This window comes from Etheostoma spectabile, chromosome 13 (genome assembly GCF_008692095.1).
Source record: "Etheostoma spectabile isolate EspeVRDwgs_2016 chromosome 13, UIUC_Espe_1.0, whole genome shotgun sequence".
NCBI lineage: Eukaryota > Metazoa > Chordata > Actinopteri > Perciformes > Percidae > Etheostoma > Etheostoma spectabile.
In genome coordinates, this window is record NC_045745.1 from 15,654,588 (window position 1) to 15,679,450 (window position 24,863).

Sequence of the window (24,863 nt, forward strand, 5' to 3'; positions counted from 1 at the left end):
AAAGCCCAAAATGGTTCTTTAAGTGGAAGGGGTAGATAATTCGGACATACAAACAAGGCTCTGTTTGGTATGTATTTCTCTTGGTTTTCTCTTTACTTGTACCCTTTTTTCGTTTGTCCATCGTTCTCAGACTAATCTCTCCCAAAGCAATCCTTTTCTTTTTGAGTCGGTTTGTTTCCATACAGACATGGCTCTCTTCCCAGCAGGCCAGTCAGAAGGCTGGGCCACCAGCCACTGATGGCCTCCTGTATCCACTATGGTGGAGTCTAGCTCAATTTTTTTAAATGCCAGGTGGGTCTCAGTGGAGACCCAGAGTGGTTGATGACTCACCACCACTTTATCCCCCCACATTCGTCCCATCAGCCTTCATTTTTTCGACGTAATGGAGCTAATGTTCAGCATTGTGTATTGCTAACTGGTCGGCTTGGGCCTTATGCAAACTTTATGATGGTGGAGGCCATCGTCTCCTCTGCATGCTGTATGATGTGTCGTTTGGCGCTGCACTTATTCTAACCCTGATTTCTGTTGAATTATTGATAATCAACAGGGTCAGGGTTTGCTTTTAGTGCTCCCCTGTGGGGCGTTGCAGGGCTTAGCGCTGCATCGGCACTCATAATATCATCACCACCCAGACAGAACAGACTCTCAAAGGAGCCAAACTTCCATGTTACAAAATAATGGGCTTGTAAGTGAAAAGACGGACAGTGTGTGTGACTGTGTGCCTGTGTCTATATTTAAAGTTTGTAAGTGTGGTTGACGTTTGAATGAATTTTCTTTTGTAACAGACAGTTTTCCACATTTGTTAATGGGAGCATGTTTCACCTTCACTGGTTTGGAACATTTTTTTCAGCTGAATCCATTATTAAATTAACATGCTTTTTGGCGCTTTTGTTTTTCCCCAAATGCAAAGAGAAAAATGGTTAAAAATAAAGGAAATGAATTGATAGCTGTGGGACTGCCAAAAAACAAGTTTATAACGAAATGACCAGATCAAAAATGGCTTTACAATGCCTAGATATTCAGTTCCACCTAATTTACATGCACAAAGGAACTTTATGTTTATTAAATATATAAAGCTGGCCTTGTTCCTTTTGTTAAGGTCCAAACTAGTATTTTTCAGTATTGACAAAATTTCGACCAGTATGCCTCATTTACAACTTGAATATCAAACACAGTGATGTCCTAAACCCTACCAATGGCCTCGCCAGTAAAACCACAGGACCATGACCGTGACGATATCTCTCTCAGAGCTCTGCAAAAGAGTGGGACTGTTCAAGATCATGTGTGTACTCGTACGTTTGTGTTCTTCCCTTCACAAGACAGTATCTAACAAAGTGTTTGCGGTTACAGTTTGCTGAGTTTACAGAAGAATAATTTATTGCATTTTTGCCAACAATATTTACTTTTCAATATTAACACTGATAAAGTAAGACCAATGGAACAATTGTTTTTATGTGTTTTTCAGGAAAATCGCAATCAGAAGCAAACATGGGTCATTTACAAGTTATCCTGTTTTTGTTAGGCATGCACACAGACAACAGCAAAAAACAAAACAGCATTTAGACAAAAGATCCATTAAGATAGGGCATGAATATTCGATAAATACACTCTTTTTTTCTTCTTCTTGCATGACAGTGAGGGATGTCTGCTCTCTGTGGTTCTGCTGTCTGCGCTTGTGGTTCTTTGTGTGTGCGTGTGTGTCCATGCATGTGTGTGTTCCTGAGTGCGAAGTCATATTCTCCATAGCCCTCCCTTATAAGATATTTACATGGCCATCTATTATGGATTGTGATCTGATTGAAGCTGAGTGTTCCCGTCATGCCCCCTCTGTGAACTCATCACACAAGCACCAGGTTTTAAAGAAACCAAATTCCGCTTCATTTTGTTCTCCAAAACAAACGGAAGCACAAGTAAAGGCTTTGGCATTTCATTCTTTATTTTTAACTTCTACCTTCTTTTCTTGTGCATCCTGTGTCGCGTTTAACATATTTTCTCTATTGGTGAATATGTGCAAATGGTTGTTAAACAAAATCTATCTCAAAATAACTATTGTATTCTTTCTTTTATGGTTTAGACTTTGCAGTCACAGTTTTAAGTCAGCACAAACAATGCCCTCGGCATTTCCACCAAAACAAGTCATATGGAGTATTCTGCTTGTGTTAACAGTATTCCCTCACTCAAATCTACTGCTAAATCTAAACCCAACTTAAACTCAAAGAATACCCATATCTCCAGGCAAGATGCATATTTCTTGCTTCATGTAAACACACTGGCTGTTCCAACAAGCCCTAAATCCCTAATCCTCAACACATTGGGCCTAATCCACCTCTCCCTCTCCCTCTCTCTCTCTCTCTCTCTCTCTCTCTCTGTGTCTTTGTTCATGTCTCTCTCTTTTAAATTTTCTCTCTTTTATTGGTCTTCCTCTCTCACTCTCAAACTCCCCTGTCACCACTCACTATCTCTCTCTGTCTCCACATCATGCTTCATACTCGCAAACATGGTCAAAACACACAGACACACACATTGACCGCTCAGTGGTGGTCCCTCAGATGCTTGGCCTTTAGTTATTTCTCCAGCTGTCCAAAAGTCATCCCTCCCCGATTCCACTTACTCCCTGTCTCATTGTTCCTGCTCCCTCCCTTCCTTTCATCTTGCGCACCTCCCTTCCTCCTGCAGCACCCTTTAGTCTTATCTTTTTCTCCTTCCGTCCTCAACTATTTGTCTTTCTCTTCCTACTGCTTTGTAATTCATCTCAGCCTCCCTTTTGCTTCTGATATTTATCCACATTTATCCCACCTCTCACCTATGTCACTTCAGCTCTGTGTCCTCCTCATCTCCCCTCATTTCATTTTCTTCTTCTCTTTTTGTAATTTGAAATTTTTTTCTAATTTAACATTGTTGTCTGCATAAGTCAAATTCCGGTTATAGTACGCCGTCTGGAAGTGAGAGACGCCAATTATAGTGATATTTTAATGGTGTTGAAGCCATCATACCTAATTCCTTTTCTGTTTCTTTTATTTGCCATCTCAAACTAGTGTATACAGTTTAGAGTACTCGTTATGCTACACGTATTTTAGCAATTTGACAAACTTTTGGATGCAGGGCCTAAAAGTAAGCACTTTGTTCATATTTCATTAAAATAATTTGCATACAAATAGGTATGTGTGAAATGAAAACAGGTAGTGAAGGCGTGAGGACTTGCAGTTAAAGTGTAAAATGTAACATTTAAACAATTAAATGTAAAAGCATTTTGAGTTGCATATGAAAGGTGCTAAGTAGAAAGCACTCAGGAGTTTATACTCCACAATCTTCAACGCATATTATTGTAGTAGTACACAATGTCGTATTCCGCATCTTAATCCAAATCTACGTTAAAATCATGGTTTTTGTTCTATAATCGATTTTCTTTCTAGCTTGGATATCATGGGGAATGGAGAAAAGTTGTGAAAATGTTAAACCCCTGCTAAAAATTGTGACCTGCACAATTAAATTTGGTTAAAATCGTTTCTGAGATACCCAGTGAAATTACGATGGAACAAAGTAATGAGGCCTAAATTAGGAACGTTAGTAGACGAGGCATATGTCACTTTCTTTTAATGTAAGGAGAAATAAAAAGTGGAACCGACAAAAAATGAACCCAGCACAGAATTAGGTTATTGGCCCAAATCCAACAAGGTCAAGAGGTCACTTTACGTTTCTCTTTTTCTCCTTCTCCTTGCTTCACTTGTTTTTCCTCAGGCCCCTCATCTTGTCCCTCTCCTGCCACCTCCCTGCTCCCTTCCTTTTTGTTTGCTGTCTCTTTTTTCCTCCTGTCCTGCTGTCTCCCCTCACTTGTGGAGTAATGACAGCCAGCTGTCAACACCACAGCGGCTCTCCTGACCACTGAACAGACCCGACAGCAGCACTGATGAGATCGCTCACTGAACGTCTCTCTCTGGGCAGACATCGGTCAGAGCTATTTTAGATGGCGGTTGCTCTTTTTTATTTATACATTAGCTTTCTTTATTGCCAGGGTTGTGTCTGGTGGGTGCTTTCTGTTCATGTGTATGCATGCTTCACTCTTAAAATGGAAAGAAACAATTATTCTGATGATCTAAACCCAAAAAGAAAATTACAAATCAGACTTTTTTCTTCATGATGCCTCTTTGGTACCTTGAGGCATATCATCATTTAAACATTAGACCTGTCAGTTGTATAAGAGGGGAAATGTGTTAATGTATTATTCAGAGCTTCTAATTCTGGGCTGTTCCTTTTTTGGCTTTGTCTTAATGTGTCTAGTTTGGCATTGTCTTTATCAGGTGTGAGCTGGGGTTAGTGTTGGTCATGGCTATGACTATTCTCTTGAAAAGCATCAGGTGTGCATTTAATATCCCTTTCATAGTGCAGTCAAAAGGGTATCATATATAAATATATATATATATATATATATATATATATATATATATATATAAACTGTGCTCTTTTATAATTTGGTGTACCTAACTTGATTTTATGATGCAAAAAACACGTGTCTCCGTCTCTGGTGGACTTTGCTTTTGCCAGGGCTGAGTGAGGAGCTCGGGGCTCTAATAAGAGCACTCACATAAAATCATAGCAAAGCCTAAATATTTTTGAACTATCCACCATAAAAAAGCAGTCAAGCAGAAACCGAATGCGACATGTTCTGTATGTCTATTGATCTCCTGCGCTCCCTTTAAGTCTCCCCACACCACCCACACACCCACACACACACACACACACACACAAACCACACACACCATTGCTGGGGTGCCCTTGAGCAAGGCCCTTAACCCCAACCGCTCCAGTGGAGCTGCTCTGTGTGAAAGTGACAAGTCGTTGTTGCAAATGAGAATTTGTTCTTAATCGACTTACCTGGTTAATAAAGGTTCAATAATAAACGGGCAAGGTTTCAAAGCATTAGGATCAGCCCTAATACACTGGTCATTTAAGTAATAGATTTCCTTTAGGCTGACTTAAAAAAAGGCCTATGCAGCCATTCAGATTCCCTCTCATCTTGCTTGGGGGGCTTATATTTCCAAGTTGAATCTTCTCTCTCTGTGTCATCCTGTGGTTTTGTATCTCTAAGTTTATGCCACCCATCTCTTATTTTTCTTACCGGAAATCTGTGAAGTCTGTGTACCAAAAGATTTCATCATAACCACAAAAAGACAACTCAGTGGTTATTTCTGAGGAAACCCTCACAGTGAGCCCTTTAATAACCCCACCAAATTTAATAAAGGTCTACCATCATATGTAATAAATTGTTTTGGCTTATGCAAAGGCTATGTAAAGCAGCTTTTCTCTTCTTTCCCACAAATTAGTCATTGTCTCTTTACATCACTTTGCAACATCCTCACCTCAGTTTCACAGAGCCAAATTTGTCTGTGCTTAATTGGATCAGGCTGATTAAACCTCCTTGTGATATAATGTCTGACTCATTATTCATGTAATTGGATTTTTCTCTTTCTTCTGCAATATAATGGACATAACAAGTAGACAGATATGTAACACTCGGCCTGACTTCAGCAAAATCAGTCGACTAAACTAAGTTATCATATTATTGATTGCACAACCAAATCACATCCTTGAACATTCTTTAGTTTGTTTCAGCATGGTGTTATTGGCCAATTGAAGTTACAACATTGTTGCTGATTGAGATTTATAAAAGGCCACACAAGCTGTTTCTGCATAAGAGTGTAAAGCTACAGGCAATTGAATGTACTGCATAACAACTCTGAAAACATTTCTTTACCAATACATTGGTAAGGTTAGTGCAAACAAACAAGCAAGCAAGTCCCACTTACTACTTTATTGTCAGATACTGTATATGATGACTGAGTCCAATACCATTAACATCAGAATAATGCTGCCTCAGTAATTGCATATGTATATGAACCGGAGCCAGGTTTATCAGCTACTTGTTCCCTGTAGTTGTTTTCAGTTCATCGCCTCTCTTTAGTATCCAGATACATTTTAAGCACTGCACTCTCTTCACTGTATTACAATCTTGCTCCACTGCAATGTATAACCATCTCAAACCTCAATGACAAATGACGAAACACCAACAAGTTGATGAACATTGTATTTGTTTGTAAAAGTGAGTACACCCCTTTATATTTTGGTTAATATTTAATTTTAACTTATTATGGGACAACACTGAAGAAATGACGTTGCTGCAATGTAGAGTAGTGACTTTACAGCTTGTTTAAATGTGCTGTCCCCTCCAAATAACTCAACACACAGCCATTAAGGTGTAAACCGCTGGCGGCAAAAGAGAGTACACCCCTAAGTGAAAATGTCTAAATCGGGCCCATAGTGTCAATATTTGTTTGGCCACCAATATTTTCCAGCACTGTCATAACCCTCTTGGGCATGGAGTTCACCAGAGCTTCACAGGTTGCCACTGGACTCCTATTCCATTACTCCATGATGACATCACGAGCTGGTGGATGTTAGAGACCTTGCGCGTCTCCATCTTCCGTTTGAGGATGCCACGCAGATGCTCAATAGGGTTTAGGTCTGGAGACGTGCTTGGCCAGTCCATCACCTTTACAGTCAGCTTCTTTAGCAAGGCAGTGGTCATTTCAAAAGTGTGTTTTGGGGTCGTTATCATGTTGGAATACTGAACTGTGGCCCAGTCTCCAAAGGGAGGGGATCGTGCTCCGCTTCAGTATGTCACAGTACATGTTTGCATGCATTCACAGTTTCCTCAATAAACCCTAGCCCAGTGCCGGCAGCACTCATGCAGCCCCAGACCATGACACTCCCACCATCATGGTTGACTGTAGTCAAGAGACACTTGTCATTGTAATCCTCACCTGCTTGCCACCACACACGCTTGATACCATCTGAACCAAATTTATTTAAGTTTATTTTGGTCTCATTAGACCACAGGACATGGTTCCAGTAATCCAAGCCTGCTAGTCTTCAACAAACTGTTTGCGGGCTTTCTTGTGCATAATCTTTAAAAGATGCTTCCTTCGGGGACGACAGCCATGTAGACCAATTTGATGCAGCGGCGTATGTTCTGTGCACTGACAGGCTGACCCCCCACCCCCTCAGCAGCAATGCTGGCAGCACTCATACGTCTATTTCCCAAAGACGACCTCTGGATATGGCACTAAGCGTGTGCACTGATCAATCATGGCGAGGCCTGTTCTGAGTGGAATCTGTCCTGGTAAACCGCTGTATGGTCTTGGCCACCAGTTTCAGTTTCAGGGTGTTGGCAATATTCTTACAGCCAAGGCCATCTTTATGTAGAGCAAAAATATTTTTTTTTAGATCTTCAGAGTTCTTTGCCATGAGGTGCCATGTTGAACTTCCAGTGACCAGTGTGAGAGCGATAACACCAAATTTAACACACCTTCCTCCTTCCCTGTTTACACATCAGACTTTGTAACACTAACAACTCACATGACACCGGGGAGGGAAATGGCTAATTAGGCCCAATTTGGACATTTTCACCTAGGGGTGTACTCACTTTTGTTGCCAGAGGTTTAGACATTAATGGCTGTGTTGAGTTATTTTGAGGGGGCAGCACATTTACACTGTTATACAAGCTGTACATTCACCATACTTTACATTGTAGCAACGTGTCATTTCTTCAGTGTTGAGCCATGAAAAGATATAATGAAATATTTACAAAAATGGGAGGGGTGTACTAATTTTTGTGAAATACTGTATATTTTTTGTATATTTATACAAGCACAAAGACATGTAAAAATACAATAGGGGATTTACTACATTATATTTGCACACGTTTCACACAGTAATTCAGCATGCATATTATCCTCCACCCCATCAACTGGCAATGTAAGTGCAAGAATTTAGGTGATGTGAAGTGAAAAGCTGCATTCATAACAACTAATAGTACCTGGGGATGCCCAGTGATTTGTAATAATAGTGCAGATCATCTGGGATTTTAATCTTGTCTGAATCTTCCATGCCTGCCAAGACTTCCCCTTAATAATAATCATCTTATGCTAATGGTGGTTGGAAACATAATGTATTTCTCGGACAGAGTTTCTCAATCTTTTTTTTTTAATCTTGTAGATGCAAAATTATGTTTTGTCTTGCATAGAAGCTTTTGAAAACACTGTCACGGCAAATTATTTAACTACAATGATGTATCTCTTATCAACCACACTTTTACTGTAATGTGCAGGTATCAAATTTTTTTTGAATTCCTTTTGTTGCAATTTACATTGCCAGACTACAGGAAGTAAAGTCACTTATAGGAAAGGAGCCTGTTGGCTTCACTTTACTTCAAGTTTAAAGTGCAGCTGACATGCTGTACAGCCGTGCATTGGATGTGCATATAGTCCATCACCTAGATTGTCTTTTAAAGCTTATTGCAGGCTGAGAACCAATTGAGTATATTGACCTAAAAAGTATTTGCTAAAACAACCTTGATCCACAAACATACAAGAGCAATGTGTTATTAAAGCAAACAGCACATAAGCTACGCAATACCAAAATCAACAAAAACCACGAAAGACCAAAATCAACAAGGAATTGATTCCATCAGCAAGTATTGACGGTACATCCACAGCCTGATATATCTTATTCCTCTGTGCTATAGAGCTTCAGATGTTGTTAAAAACACATCAATGAGCTTTCTATTTTAGGTCTAGGTCGTTCCGTACACACTACAGCAATAAATGTGTAGTCATCGTTCACTGAAAATAGCCTTAAAAAATACACTGTTGTACTGTTGTTTAAATAATGTTTGTTAAATAACTATAGAGTGCCCAGCCAAGACTCAGATCAGCTTCTTTTTGAAAGAAGTGATTTCCATTGTCGTGCTTGCAACAGCCGAGTCTTGACAGAGTATAGTGTTGGTGCGCAATACACAGATGCATTCTTGTTATGTTATCAGTAAATTCTAAATTAACTCCGTACATCTCTAACACACAACAGAACCATGTACAGTATGGAACTATGCTGCAGTCCATTTAGTGTATAACACTCAGTAAAGAGAATATATTTTTCTTCTTTTCTTAATCTGATACCTCAGTGATAAGACTCTTTGATAAGCATCCTGCTGTGGCCAGTAATATTCTGCCCCTCTAAATGGACACAAAGGATTTGATTCACAACAATATCTCTGTGTGAATAGAGCATCAATCAGCCAAAGCCCACCCAACAGAGGAAGCTTTTACAAGCCATGTGAGACAACATAGCCTCTTGATCTTCTCTCTCTCTCACCTTTGCGCCTCACCTCTGCAGCCTCTCGCCCTGCGGGGGCTATTAGTCATCTTGGCTGTGGGAGCAGGGCCATTGGGGGCGCTTGGTTTCTGTTCTTCCAGAGCCCTGCAGGGAGGGAGGTGCCGGTGTGGTGTCAGCAGAAATACAGTCTATTCTCTACAGAGATGTATAAATAGAGAGATAAATAGCGACATGGGAGAGCACGATGAGACTGCAGTTGTATAGAAGGGATTAAGATGTTGTTGATAATAAACAGGGATGGATTGAAGTGGGAGCATAACATGCATTTTACAGCTAAGGAAAAACTGTATTTTTTAATAAGGGAAACCAAACATTTTTACCCAAAAAATGAGTGGTACATTCTGTTTTGGGCTTCAGTCTGTCTCACGCACATACATGCACATTTGCAGACACACAAACACAGATCAAAATTTAATTTAGGCCTTGAAGATTGAGATCATACGGCTCCAAAGACTTGTGTACAGGACACGAGAGGGACCTTTTTTTTCTTACCAAACACTTTCTATTTGTACACTACATACTCCTGAAATGAGAAGGGATTTTTTGTTCCAGGAGAGATGATATTTTCCACACCCACATGCTTGCTCAAACCTACTGCAGAAAATACATCTTGAGAGCTTATTTCATCCTTGGCGGTGCTGGCATTAATGTGGAAATATGAGGGTGGCAGCTGAAGAGGACTGATGCTCAAGCCCTTTATTACTGTAGCCTTACTGTAGTTGTAGCTGCCGTAGCAATAAAATTGTAGAAAATAATAACGCAGACTGTGTGATCCAGCTTCTCTGAGTTTCAGAGATCAATCACAGGCAGCTGTGTGTGTCTTTTTTAAGTGTACTTGTATACATGTCAACACTTAGACACCCTTGCATACAAACCTACACAAAGTCAGCTAAGGTACAGCAAAGCACACTAGAACTTTGATCCATCTGGAGTTGGAGCAGATGGTATGCAATTTTCACTTGCTTAAAATTGACAGTTTTAATGAACAAAGCATGCAACCTAGGTTACTTTATATTCAGTGTGAGTTTAGATTTATGCTGTATGAATGTTTGGATCTATGAAAATGACAAAACAACCTCTTGCATACATCTTAGCATGTAATTTAATTAATGAATTAAGTAATTCTGAATCTGAAATAAGTATTTCCTTAAAAAAGGGGGATGAAATAAGTTGTTTCACAATGTAAGTACATTTAGCTAAGTGGTAGAGTGGTTAACGCTTCCACCTGAAAGAGAAGGAGAAACAGAGAAAAAATAAATAAAGACATGCCCTTGCAGCTTTCAACGAGACTTGAGCTCACCCAGCTTGTCAGACTCTAACACCAAATAATTATTTTCAGCTCTTCTTCATACTTAATTATTGTGGAAAGCCCGGAGGCTGCATCAAAAATTAATTATTTCACAAGAGGAAGTCCTGCCACCCTCCCAAATCATGTTCAGTCCCCTGGGGAGTGCAGCCCACAGAGTGAGAAACAGGTACCTGTCATACCATTACCAATGTGAACATGTGACTGACGGCTACCTAGTGTGAATTCAAACTCACTTTGGTCTCACAGTGGTTTCCTCATGCTGTCAAAGCTTTTTACTCCCAGATGGTTCACCAGTTCTTTTTTGCCTTTTTTCTGCTCTCATTTTCGTACCCTGTAGGCAGTTGCACTCCCAAGTTGCCCAGAGAAAACACGTTGAGCCATTTCACCATCGCAATGTGCTGTTCTTTTGCATAAACACTCTTTTCATTCCTAAATTTCATTAATATAATTCATCTGTGTTAGATTTGTAACATTATTTTTAAACTGTTTTTTGTAAATTGTGCTCTGCGAGTTCTTGGATTGGCTCCAGTCCCACGTTGATCCTGAAATAGGCTCAGTGGTTATAAATAAATAAACAAATTAATATTTGTATGAAATAGGGCGTAGCTCACGGCCATCAGGGGGAGGGGACCCTACTCTACACGCCAGAAAAAGTCAGTAACATTGTTTTAGCCTGTGGTGTTCTGCACAATGTCAAAAACAGGTCATAAATGTAGTGATGGTGCCAGTTGACCCGATGCCCAGAGAGCAGCGTCCAGCACAGCCCCTACTGGGGGCTATACCAAGGAGACAGGATATTACTCCTCACTTTCAAAAGGTATACAGTGGGGCTCGAGAGTTTGGGCACCCCAGGTAAAAATTTGTATTAATGTGCATAAAGAAGCCAAGAAAAGTTGGAAAATCTCCTAAAGGCATCAAATTACAGATTAGACATATTTATAATATGTCACAAAAAATTAGATTTTATTTCCATCATTTACGCTTTCAAAATAACAGAAAACAAAACAATGGCGTCTGCAAATGTTTGGGCACCCTGCAGAGTTAATACCTTGTACTGCCCCCTTTGGCAAGTATCACAGCTTGGAAACGCTTCTTGTAGCCAGCCAAGAGTCTTTCAATTCTTGTTTGAGGTATCTTCGCCCATTCGTCCTTACAAAGTCTTCCAGTTCTTTGAGATTTCTGGGCTGTCTGTCACGTACTGCTCTTTTAAGGTCTATCCATAGATTTTCAATTATGTTGAGGTCAGGAGATTGTGAAGGCCATGGCAAAACCTTCAGTTCACGCCTCTTGATGTAATCCACCTTAAATTTTGAGGTGTGTTTAGGATCATTATCCATTTGTAGAAGCCATCCTCTATTTAACTTCAGCTTTTTCACAGATGGCATCAAGTTAGCGTCCAAAATTTTCTGAAATTGTATTGAATCCATTTTTCTTTCTACTCGTGAAATGTTTCTTGTGCCAAAGCACAATTGATCCACCCCCATGCTTAACAGTTGGACAGAGGTTCTTTTCATTAAATTCTGTGCCCTTGCTTCTCCAAACGTACCTTTGCTCATTCCGGCCAAAAGGTTTTATTTTAATCTCATCGGTCCACTGAACTTGTTTCCACAATGCAACAGGCGTGTCTATATGTTCATTTGCAAACTTCAAATGCAGATTTTTTTGGTGAGGATGTAGAAGAGGATTTCTTCTGATGACTCTTTCATGAAGACCATATTTGTACAAGTATCTCATTTTAGTGAAATGATGTACCACAACTCCAGTGTCTGCCAGATCTTTCTGGATTGATCGTGCAGTCAAGCGTGGGTTTTGACTTGCTTCTCTCATACTCCTGCGAGCTGTTCTGTTTAATATTTTTCTTGGTCTTCCAGATCTTGCTTTTACTTCCACTGTTCCTGATAACTGCCATTTCTTAATTACATTCTGAACAGAGGATATTGGCATCTGAAAACGCTTTGCTATCTTCTTATAGCCTTCTCCTGCTTTGTGAGCGTCAACTATTTTCAGTTTCAGTTTTCTGGGCAACTGCTTAGAAGAACCCATGGGGCTGATTGTTGGGGCAAGGTCAGATGAGCCTGGGCATTTAAAACCTTAAGATTGACATCACCTGGTCTTTCCAGACAATGACTGAGAACAATCCATGACACTGTCAGGTCTTAGCTTTCCAAAGGGGGCGGTGCATGCTATAAACCTTTTCTTGGTTTCTTCATGTACATTAATACAAATTTTTACCTGGGGTGCCCAAACTTTCGAGCCCCACTGTAATGTTATGTTTAGCAATGAAATTCAATACAGGAAAACATGGTTTTCGTTTGTCTTTTAAAGTGTTGTTAATGGCCACAAGTGAACGATTTCTTTCTGCCATTGACTGACATATTTTGTCTTCCAGACCCTCGATCTGCTGGGTCGGGTGGTGGTCTAGCACGGGGGGGGGCACGCACTCTCCCTCAAGCTGTTGCCTGGCTCTAACTCGCGAAAAAAAAAACACAAGTAAAATAAAAAAACCACTGCATAAACTCCGCTACTGTGTGTTTACTTTTAGGTACACCTACATGTAGCCCTAAAAGATTGCAATATAAGCCTGCATATATATATATATATATATATATATTTATATACTATTAGGAGTATACATATGTCAAGGATATATAAATTAAAAAAACTTCAGCTGGCGTCCGATTTAATACGGCAACACTGTTGACCGCATCAGTGATCTCTTTCTATTCCGCATTCTTCCTACAGCCTAATACCAGTTGTTAGGCTGCCAAATAGGACACAGATTACTACAAATTAAACTGAGACGTCAGGGTTTCAATCTCCACCTCTGAACGGTGCTGCTTCTTAGCCGGATTACGTCTGGCCATGTCGTAAATAGCAGGGGCGAGGCCTCCAAACCAAGACTATTTTAGGGCGTGATTGTTTCCAGCCGCTGCATTTGTTAATGTACAAACATTCTTACGTTCTGATTGGTGTAATACAAACGCTTCATGAATCCCACATGAAGCCTTCTTCAAGATTTCTGCGCTCATATCTGCGCTGGTTTCTACGTTAGGTTGATAAATGAGGGCCCTTATGTGCTGAGAATGGAAGTCCCAAACCTGGTGCAGCAAATCGGATAGATTCCAAATATCCAATAGTGTATTTTGACATTTTATCTTCAGAGCCTGCCACGGTCTGTGACCTAGCTGCTTGCCAATCACAAACACAAACCTACCCACAAACCCTCAAATTATCCCAAACTTTCTGGTATGTAGTGGATAATGTGTGAGCCCCGGGTAGAAATAACAGCAGCAGCCCAGCTCTCCCAGGTTGCTCTTTCGATAGAGCTGAGTCTCGCGGCTGCAGATAGGCTTGTATTGATCTTGTGATCCCAGTCTATCAGCTGAACCAGCCAGATGTGCCCAGTCACATTTTGTTTGAGGCACACACCAAGTACCTTTGCTGTATAGAGGCCAAGTCAGCATTCTCTCTGCCCGTCTCCAAAACAGTATTTTAACTGAATTTTAAATAAATTGCCTTTTTTGTGATAATGAGCTTGATGTTTTCCAGTATGTTGTTTTTTGCTTTCTCTTATTCAACTAACCAATTTCCACCATCTTTACACTATACTTCTTAAACACACATGTCATAATTTAACATAATTTAATGTCTTCAACATTACCATAATAAACAGACACACGTGAGACATTTTATCGTACACTGCTAAAGAAAACAAAACGAGTATCACATAGTGGGTACATTGTCAAGGTAGAAACATCAATGCAAACTAAATTCCCCATTTTACTCTCCTCATTACTGAATAAGTAACTACATTAAATGTGTCTTAACACACACAGTAACACCTCATAAACGGCAGCAGTGAACAGCTTGTCATTTCCCTTGATAACTTCTTCCATTTGCATCCTTCACAATCAATAATCTGGATGGGAGGGGGAGAGCTGGAGAAACATCAAGACATGGGAGGAAACCGAGTCAGCATGTGTTAATAAGGGACGTGACAAGTACACTTAATCAGCAATGACTACATCCTTTAGTATTCAGCTTCAGCCATCAGCCATGCCTCTTCAGAAATCAGTGAAAGCCTCTCCACTGCCAGTGTTTTGTTTGCCACATTATAGTCACGATTTCAACCTTCTAGTTTCCTTAGGGTGTGTGGCAGTGTCTGTCTGTGTAGACTTAAGTTTGCTGTCTGAACGGACTATGTCCAAGCCTAGATGCCAGTCATCAACAGTACATTTGTCTTTATACACTAAAACCAAAACTTTGGCTGACTTAAATAGCTTCAGTGTGCATCAAATCTATCACCAAGCTACTGGCTAACCTGCCATTTAGACAGAGGTCATGGAGGTAATCGGCAATTTGCAGCACAACCCTTTTGTTGTCCTCGGGTCAATTTGACCCTTCTTTCAACTAAATTTTCACAGACAAAATAGCATGAATAGTTTCAACAAACTTTTGTGAAATAACTGATCAGTTCATTACTTTCATTCAATTTGGGTGTTTTGTTCAATTTTATAGCATTTGAATTTATTTTTTTTATAAAAGAAAGTTGCAAAAGCTTCAAAAGCCCAGAAAAAAGGTGACTAAAACATCGGGGGAAAGCAACAAGTGTCGATAAAGACGACCAAAACATTGAAAAAAAAAAAAGTTTTAATTTAAGATTTTTACCCAGAAAACCATAAAGTTGCATGGTCGGCAGGAAGAAAACACAAGGGTTAATAGAGAAAAAGAGCTCTGGCACAAAGTTTATGTTAAATGTAATTATCTTTTAAAGTACTTTTTGTAGTGGTGTTGCAGTAGTCGTCTCTAGCATCCAGAGTGAGTCAGGAGTTGAGACGCAGAGTTTCAACGTCAGGTTTACGTTCTGTCTTGTCTATCAGTTTATCCTTTGGTCCAGACTGAAATATCGGACAATTAATTAAATATATCTATATCTATATATATCTCTCATTATCAAGATATGGAATGACCAAAATTGTAATAAAATATTTTGGCCACATTGCCCAGCCCCACCCCTAACAAAAAATAAACTGCAGCACACCTTAGTTTATTTGTATTCCAGTTTGTTTGCTCAGGAAAGTAACATCATTTTGGGTACAATGCAGCAAAATGGACAGTTTGTTCTTATCTGTGTGTGTGCCACAGCATGCCTCACCTCTCACTGAGGGCTGTTGTTGTCCATTGATATTCCAGCTCAGCGTGCATGTCAGAAGTGCTTTGTTCGACTGCGCGGCACAGGGGAGACAGTGTTTGACGGCGCGTCTCTGAATTTAATTACCTACAGCTGCTTTAGAGCAAATGGAATGATCTGAAAGATCAGCAGATGTGACAGAGCTTTTCTTGGGCTGCATAACACACGTATTCCATAAACATGCGCACTATGCACACATACATTTATACTCACACAAGTGAAATGAAAAGACAATGCACAGTGACACTTTTGGGGTTGAACTTTATCTAAGAAAAGTTGTCTGCTGGCAAGAAATGTCCACTCTTCGCTTTTGTAAATGTCACACATTGATATCCTGAAGGGTTTGTGAATGCGGCTTTTGAGTTTCGATGGGGCGGTTAAAACGTGGTAGTGCTGCAGGCAGCGAGTCCCACATCAGCGGGGCAAAAATGTTCTTCCAGTCTAATTAGTAAGAAGTTCGGCAGTGGCCCTCTGTCTCTGAGGAAAATGTATCAAAAGCAATAAATTCCCCCTCTGTGGAGATGGATTAAATACAAAATAAACAGACTTTGTAGTGATTGCCTTTAAATGTTAAAGGGATTTAAAGAGCTTGGGAGTCTAGCCTCAGGTATAAATATATTGCGGTATATTTTAGTTGTAAATAGAGCAAGGGTTTAGACATAAGTTGCTTCAAGAGTGAAGTGACATATATTAACTCGCTCTTTTTCTCTGACTGTGTCTGTGCACTGTTCTTTACGCAAGTGGGCTGTACAATGCATATGTGATTGTGTACAGATTGAAGCCAATGGCAAACCAATGGCTTCATCACAATGTTACAGCCAGGACCAAGACCAACAAGATTGTAGCTTCTCCCCGACCAATTAAAAAGGCAGTCAGTGAGGCACACTGTCATGCTGTGCCTCCAGTTATGCTCTCATCCACTTAGGCTTGCATACAATGAAATGAATGGGGAACTTATCTTTGTTGGTTCAAAATTGTCAGAAAGATAAGTCCAAATGGTCTTTACATTTTTTGCAAATTGCTTATGTTGCCATGCAATTATTGACAGTGTTCTTTGCAAAACGTCCTGGAAATCTCTGATTATGGTGGACAATACTTGGTCTCAGTTTCCCTAAAGCCCAGCAGAGCTCAACAACAGACGGGTATTGACAAAGAGAGAAAAGAGACAGAGAATTTACACAAGCCCAACTAAATACAACAAAGAATACAAGAGAAAGGACTAGAGTGACGGGATGCAAAGCTTTGACTCTGGATGGTCGGCCTAGCACTGTCTTGGCACCGCAGAGTGTCTGAACTTGTAAGAGTGCACTGGGCCTGCAGCTTAGACAGGGAGGATTATCAAACAACACGTTTAGCCTCCACGTCTAGCAAGCCACAATTGCAGCCAACATGGTCCTAGAGAACACAAGACAAAGGACTTACAGTAAGGATGAACGGGAGCAGAAGGGCTTAACTAAATGTCAGGCAGCTTGTATATTGTTGATGGAACTTTTATGCGGTATTGTTTGTGCTGTTCGAATGGCTGCTGTTCATGTATTCTTTTCTCTGAGCAAAATGGGAAAGGGCGAGGGGGTTGATGGAGTGAAAGGAGAGGCAGGGAGGGGAAAAACAAGAGAAGGAAGGAAGTACAGCCACCAGTGGGGTAACTGCTGCCGGACGGTTGTTGCTAAGCGTTTAATCTCCCACGCTTGGAGAATACAAACCATCTTGTAATCGTCCCCGACCTTGACATGAACAGCAAGGTCGCAAGGGAGCCGGGCTATTTTGCATTTCCCACAGATGCTTTGCCCAAACACACAGAACAATTAGTAAACTGGATAAAAAGGAATTGAGTCTGTCTTACTCCACTCCTCCTCCTCCTTCCCATGCATGTTCCCCTCGGGGCAGTTACCTGGCACACCCACAACCCTACAGCTTTCTCTAGCAGGTTCCTAGTACTTAATTATGATAAAGAAGTAGTCACTGCTACCAGGTCAGGTTAGATTACACGTACTTGTCGACTGTGCTTGTGTTTTTTTATTTTGTGTAGCACTGATTAGTTTAATTGATTTAACATTTAGTCTATAAAATGTCAACGTGGCAATTATGTATTCCCACTCTGACAATGAGGAATGAGACAATCTCTTACAGTACGGTCAGACTTTTTTTAATTATATGTAACATAATAAAGAAGAAAATAAAAAGCTGGACCTAGAAAATGTTTTTGCTTGATAAATGACTTAAACAGTTGATCGACGATTGAAGTTGTGGTCAATGAAGCATAGTGTTGATTGACTAATTGATAGATGGACTGAATAGATGGAATTGCTTCAGCAGTATCCGTGTGTGTTTGTGTTTGACAGTGTTCCTGTGTGTGCAAGCTCAGATATTGTGTATTAGACAGTGACTGAACACAAGAGTGTAGCCATGCCTGCAACCGATACCTCAAAGTGAGTAGGAGGGTGCTAGTGTAATAATGTGTGTTCTTTTTTGCGTCTGATTGTTTGCCTCTATGCGTCGGCCCTGGAATCGCCCTTATGTAATTATTAGGGGCATTTCTTCTCCGACAACATTGCATTACCTCTGTTATTGAATATGCTGAGAGTTGAGATATGATTATAATGCAGGCAAATTAAATTTCTGTTTTCTGCACTTTCACTTTAAAAGCTTAGATTGGGCTCCTAAGTGAAGCCAATATGGTTTTAGCCTTATTCTGCAGAGGGATAGTAGAACTGACTCCTTCTCAGCATCTTAACCAACTCAACCTTAAAACAGCATCAACACAATGACAAGCAAGTCACTTTTAGATGTGTATTTCTATTCTTGGAACAGTATCATATCCTCCACAGTTTCCCATAACGGAAATGTTATATTACTAGCAGCAACTATATATTATCTTTTACGTATGTATTTCTTATTTAGCTGTTATAATTATGGTTTCATTTTCACAACATTAATGTTTTCCCTCTACCTTGACTTTGAGTTTAGTCATGGGGTGTCTTGTTTGTCCCAGTGCTGCAGCCAACAGTCACCTCCTTTTTTATATTTACCCTCGTTTCCATGGCAAATAACAAAGCTTCTTAACATAAAATGTAAAAAGAGACAGATTGCTAAGATGAAACTCAACTGGGCCAATTAGGGGTGAAGATTTTCTTTTACACCAATTTGTTTTTAAAGGTCCCATGACATGTTGCTCTTTGGATGCTTTTATACAGACCTTAATTGTCCCCTCTACTGTATCTGAAGCCTCTTTCCCAAAATTCAACCTTGGTGCAGAACTACAGCCACTAGAGCCAGTCCTACAATGAGCTTTCCTTAGTGTGTTCCATTTCTGTGTCTGTAGCTTTTGGGGGAGGGAGGAGGGGGGGGCTCTTTCTCTGTCTCTCTCTTTCTCATTTGCGGGCCAAATTCTCTGGGCAGGCAAAGCGGAGAAAGGGGAGGTAACCTTGCCCCTTATGATCTCATGAGGGGAAAGATTCTAGATTGGCCCATCAGAGCACAACACACAGGGCTCGGTTTACACCTGTCACCATTTCTAGCAACTGGGGGGCCATAGGCAGGCTGGGGGAATGCATATTAATGTTAAAAAACCTCAAGTTAAATTTTCATGCCATGGGACCTTTAAATCTTAGAACAGTACATTTTAAACAATAAACATCCAGCCACCGGCCTGTAACGGCTTCAGTCCTTAAAAAAAGTAATCCTATTTTGACATTTGTGTATTCTGTAACAGCAGAGGCAGTGTTGTGTGGAAGTTCAGGGGTTAAAGGTGAGAACTCAATTTACTTAAGTAGTCATTAACAATTATTTTTTTTCATTTGAAAATGTATTTATTTACAGATATATATATATATATATATATATATATATATACTGTACATCTTTAATCTCTTAACAAATACACTGTGAACTGAAGTTGCACCTCTACCAATGAAATCAGCACTAAGTGTGCCTGCGAAGGAGTTGTTCTTGTTTGTTAATATTAATTGAGCTTTCTCACAATCATATGAATAGTGTGTAAACTTGGGGAAGGGTTTCATCTCAATGTTTATTTCTAATTCTTATTACCATTGACATTTGCCACCTTGGTTTGAGAGGCACCAGATGCCCTGCTTGTACCTGTTTGATCAGGTAGTTTTTACTGCAATAACCTCAAGGCACATGGGAGCCATGAATCCAACCGTGTGATCACAACAAGAGAGGGGCGGAGGGTCCCGGTCACGCTCATGGAGTCAGGAAAGATCAATCCGAGGTAGAGCGTCTGGCTTGATCAGCAGCTTTTTGGCTCGCTGTGAGTGCAATTAGATTAAATCAGGGGAAAGAAGTGAAGTCTCGTAGGCAGTGAGTGGTGATGATGGGATGCCGGCATGTGCATTTGTGCGTGTGTAGGGCAGGAGTTGGCACAAGCACAGTGGTTGTTACTCGTGTGTGTGTGTGTGTGTGTGTGTGTGCGCGTGTGCGCGAGTGTGTGCGTAAGTTAGGCAAAAAGTGTGAGCTCTACCTGCATTTTGAGTGCACCTACACACTCAGGTATGCATATTGTGTGTTTGTATGTGCAGATGTATGTGTGAGTAAGTGCTGAGAGGTGTTAATAAGGACACCTGGCTGGTTGGATTTGTAGGGAGTTAGGTTTCGTTTTAAAAAAAGTTTCTTCCTTGTTAGCACTGTCTAACAACTGTGATCAGGACTGGAGGTGTTTGGCTTGAATTTACGCTTTTTACCATTTCTGGTGCATAATTTTACTAAAACTATGTCTTGTTACTCTGTTGTAATTTATGTTTTCTTTTGTTTTATTGTACTCGCATATCTAATGCAGAATGCGCTCAGAATGATAGAATCCTTGTTTGATTTCCATGAACCAGGAGATATTTATCTGAAAATAACATTTTTGTACTTGCAGTAGATTTATTGTCAAATACTGTATATTTTTTAATTGCTTCTACAGAAAGAAGTGGTCCTACTTACTGGATTTTTTTTTTCTTTAATGATGACATACCATTATTTGAACATTTTGAATTGAGATTCAACATTTCATTCCTCCTGTCAAAGTCCTAATTAAGATTTAGGTCTTGCTACTTCAAAAAATGTTTTGATTGTGATTGACCAACTGAGGTAATGCATCATAACATACAAAGGTACCTTTTGTTGTTACTTTCCCTCTGTAATAACAAATAAATAATTTCAACTCTAAAAATAATTCCATACCTATTTATACTATTAACATTTTGTTAATTTTTAAAAGTACGGAGTTCGGTACCCAACCCTAGTTTCATTAGAGGCTGATGTGGGGCACTGGAGACCTAACAAAGTTTAGCACTGAACAGCCATTGGTGAGAAATAGTCACACATTAGTTTCACAGTCCTACGTGTAGGGCTATGTAGCCATGTGGCAGGGATACATCTTCAATTTTTGAAAGATTTCACTGCCCACTCCATGTGCTCCTAAATGTATTTTCCATTGTGACTTTCAGGAATGATGGTGGCAAAGAGTGCTAGCTGGTTGCTGTTCAGTGAGCAGCTTTATCATTTATTTTCAGTTTATATTATGCTAGATATGCATCAGCAAGGACACAGTACTCTTGTCTGTCTCCTCGCAAAATTTGTGATCTGTGCCAATGAGAAAGTTGGATTAATTCTTTACATTTTGTAACTTAGGCTGATCTCTACCTTATACTTGTCAATATAACTCTGTATCAGGGACTTATAAAGACAAGTAAAACTTGTTTTTTTTCTTGAGATTCTATGAACTAACTTGCTTATTTACTCTTGCTCCTTTTCTAAATGAACCCTTATTTCTCTCACTCTTCCAGCCCTTTCTGATCCAGACGGAGGTCCCTGTCGTAGGACTTACTGTGGACGTGGTCGACAGTGTGTGCTGATGGCAGAAACCGGCCGTGCGGAGTGTGTTTGCCAGGAAAAATGCCGGCCCTCCTTTGTGCCAGTTTGTGGCTCAGACGGCAGGTTCTACGAGAACCACTGTGAGGTTTACCGCACCGCCTGCCTGGAGAGAAGACGGATCTATGTGGTGCACAGCAAGGACTGCTTCTTCAAAGGTACAGCTTGACTGTTACACGGATACACTGACACTGCAGCGGGCTGCTACACACTGTGAAAAAGATTTTGTTCAAAACATGTGAACGTACCAGCAACAGCATGTTTAAAAAGTTAACTGGAAGTTTTAATCCAATTAGTTAAAAAAATAATCCTATAAATGAATTCACATTTCCGTATTTATTTGATACAATATCTTGATATGAAATAACTCCAGCTTATTTTAATGAAAAAAATTTAACTTAAGATCAGATTTGAATTTAAGATGAATAAATGAAATCTTTATTTTGAATGATTAAAAAATACATAGTTATTATTTTATGTATTGTTACATAAAATGTGAGATGGAATGATATCTAATGAAACTATTACATGCCTCTGGAACAGTTTTCTTTTCAAAAAAAAAAAAAGAACTCATTTAGGTTGTTAAGATTTTCACTTTTTTGCCGAGCGACTACTGCTATAACACATGAACACAGCGATGCTGCACAGGGGCAGTTGTCTTTGATGGCTGACTGCATCTCTGAGTGTGGTATAGGTGTAGGTTATACACTTTTGATGCTTTCTGTGAGCGAAAGATTGCCCTCAAATGATGTTCTGATGCCTGTGAGGCATTTAAAGGCTGTAGTGGGACTTTGACTATAGTTTCATGTTGAAACAGAAATAGAGTTGTACAGACAAACTAACAAAGCTACTGTTTTGTAACATGTTGCCGTCTGTCAAGCTCTTATCACAAGCCACAATCACTGTGGAAATCATGCTGTCTGTCAGCCACCGATTCAGTCGATATGCAAGAATGAAGTAATTTGTATTTTGGCACTGAAGGCTGTGGCTCAGGGTCAAGTTTGTCTGGGAAACCTTAGCTAAGCACTGACATTGGCACTCAGACAGTATACATTACTGTATGTAACAAAAGTATGTAATCACGCTCCTTTTAATTAAAGTCAGCAGACTAACTTGGCAGTTCGTCCTAATCACAAACTCTGAGCATCTAAATCATTTATAGTGGCAGCCGTAGGGCTGCAGCTATCGATTATTTTAGTGATCAAGTATTCTACCGATCATTCCATTGATTATAAAGTAATTGGATAAGAAATACTTTTGTTTTATTGAAGAACGATAATATACAAGTCATTTCTATATTACAATATAGTTTGGTTTAATTTTCGGAAAAAGCTCCATTTTTATTGCTTACATTGCTTGCAATATTGTCTCTCAAAAAACTAAACATATTAAGTGCATTTAAGTGCCACATTACATTGTTTTTAAACCAAACATTTTCTGAAATGCAATAACAACCTCAAACTAAGGCATACATTAAACCTTAAATTGTGCAACTTAACTTTCAGAACTACAAGTTTCAACCTGAGACTGATCTGTATATAGGCCTATATGTAAATATTAGTTATACTCAACCTATTTTAATTTAAATATTTGATTACATTCTCACACAGCTCTGTTACTCTGATGCTAGTAGATTGTTAATCAGGTCTTTTGATCAAATTGTGGTCACCACTATGTATTTTCTTGTCTTTGTTTTTGGTAGTTGTTGTGTTTGGTGTAGTTTCATCGTCCATACGACTCTGTGATTTACTTTAGTCTGGTCCACTTCGTGGAATAAATATTAAGTTAGACTACAGTTTTTCTCTTGAGATGCTGAACCATTGACGTTGTGCTATTAATGTGGTGAGCTAGTTCGATTTTGCAGTAGACACACTGTACAGAGTTTTTGTTTTAATTACGTTTGAACTGATTCCAAACTTTGGACACTTCTGTCGTTTTCTCCAGCCTTTATCTTCTTTTAGCCCCTTGCTATTTTTGCTCTCTTTCTTAATTTTGTTATCTGCGCCGTCAGTCTTCATGGCATGTGTCGCCAGCAGCGCCAGTGTCAGCCCGGTGAGCGACAGTAATAATCATCCGTGCGGAAACACTGTAAGTGATACAACATTGGTAACATTTATTAAACTTAGCTTTGAGGATTTTTAGTAATCAAATTATTCAAGGTACTCAAGGAATTGTTTCAGGCCCAGGTCAATCTAATTGGAGAATTTAAATGGTGTGTTGTCATTTTTTTTAAACTTTTTTTTATTTAACCTTTATTTAACCAGATAAGTCCCGAATGTGGTTAAAAACCTCTTTTTCAAGGGAGTCCTGGCCAAGAGGCAGGCAAAAACACAATCAATTACATTTATAAAAGTTATACAACAAAGATAGTTAAAAACATTTACAATGTAAACAGGTCCTTTCAGGTTCTCTCAATCTGGATTTAATAGCATTTAAGGAAATTGAGAAGTCATTGAGAAGGCAAACAATGATGGATCAGTGTACAGACGTCATTAACAGGATTTTTATACAGTGTCATAAACCATATTTGTATAAAGTCATATTAAAAACACATTTACATGTGTACATATACATTCATCTGTACATATACTGTACATTCAAATAGCATGTCCACAAACATGACTAACTTTTGAGACACTCCTACCCTCTACTACCTTACCTACATCAATATCCTGCCACTCACAAATTACCAGGTTACTATGGATCACTAGTTCTCTATAGTAAATCATTAGAATCTTATATCATTGGCTATCACTCATTAGCAAAAGTGCACTCTCAGCATGAACAGTCAGCATTCTTATCCAACACACAGTCCAGTCCCTTTAAATCATGACTTCACTTTAAAGCTAACCGGTCTAGGTAATTCTTTTACTACTTTTATTCATACATTCAATCAAGTCACTTTCAATTACTGCATGCACATGTACAGTATACTTGTACAGACTAGTATTAAGCGTCTTTCATAATCCCTCACAGTGTGGAAGTTAAAATAGTTAGTAAGGCTATAGTTATTTAGAGAGCATGATTTTATGTCAGCGCAATCACACTCACAAACATTGCAGCAGTTTTAGTCATATCACGTTAGGGAGGTAAGGATTCCTGGCAGACACCACCATGCATAGCTAATCCACATTAGGGATGTTCAGTCAGCACATTAGGCTTAAACTCGATGTCTAAATGCAAACCAGCAGCAGACAGAAAATGTTGGAAATCAGTCAGATGTCACGGGAAGTGTGTGTGTGTGTGTTTGTGTGTGTGTGT

General features: G+C 39.5%; 1 protein-coding gene across 2 annotated transcripts in view; it reads left to right on the plus strand.

Annotated features, from left to right (window-relative positions):
- The window catches only part of fstl4 (follistatin-like 4), a 209,683-nt gene that overhangs the window by 63,079 nt on the left and 121,741 nt on the right, over positions 1 to 24,863 (plus strand). For both annotated transcript variants that reach the window (XM_032533495.1, XM_032533496.1), the window contains exon 4: positions 21,518 to 21,760. In XM_032533495.1, coding sequence (XP_032389386.1) covers positions 21,518 to 21,760 — 243 coding nt within the window. The remainder of the gene's footprint in view (positions 1 to 21,517; positions 21,761 to 24,863) is intronic.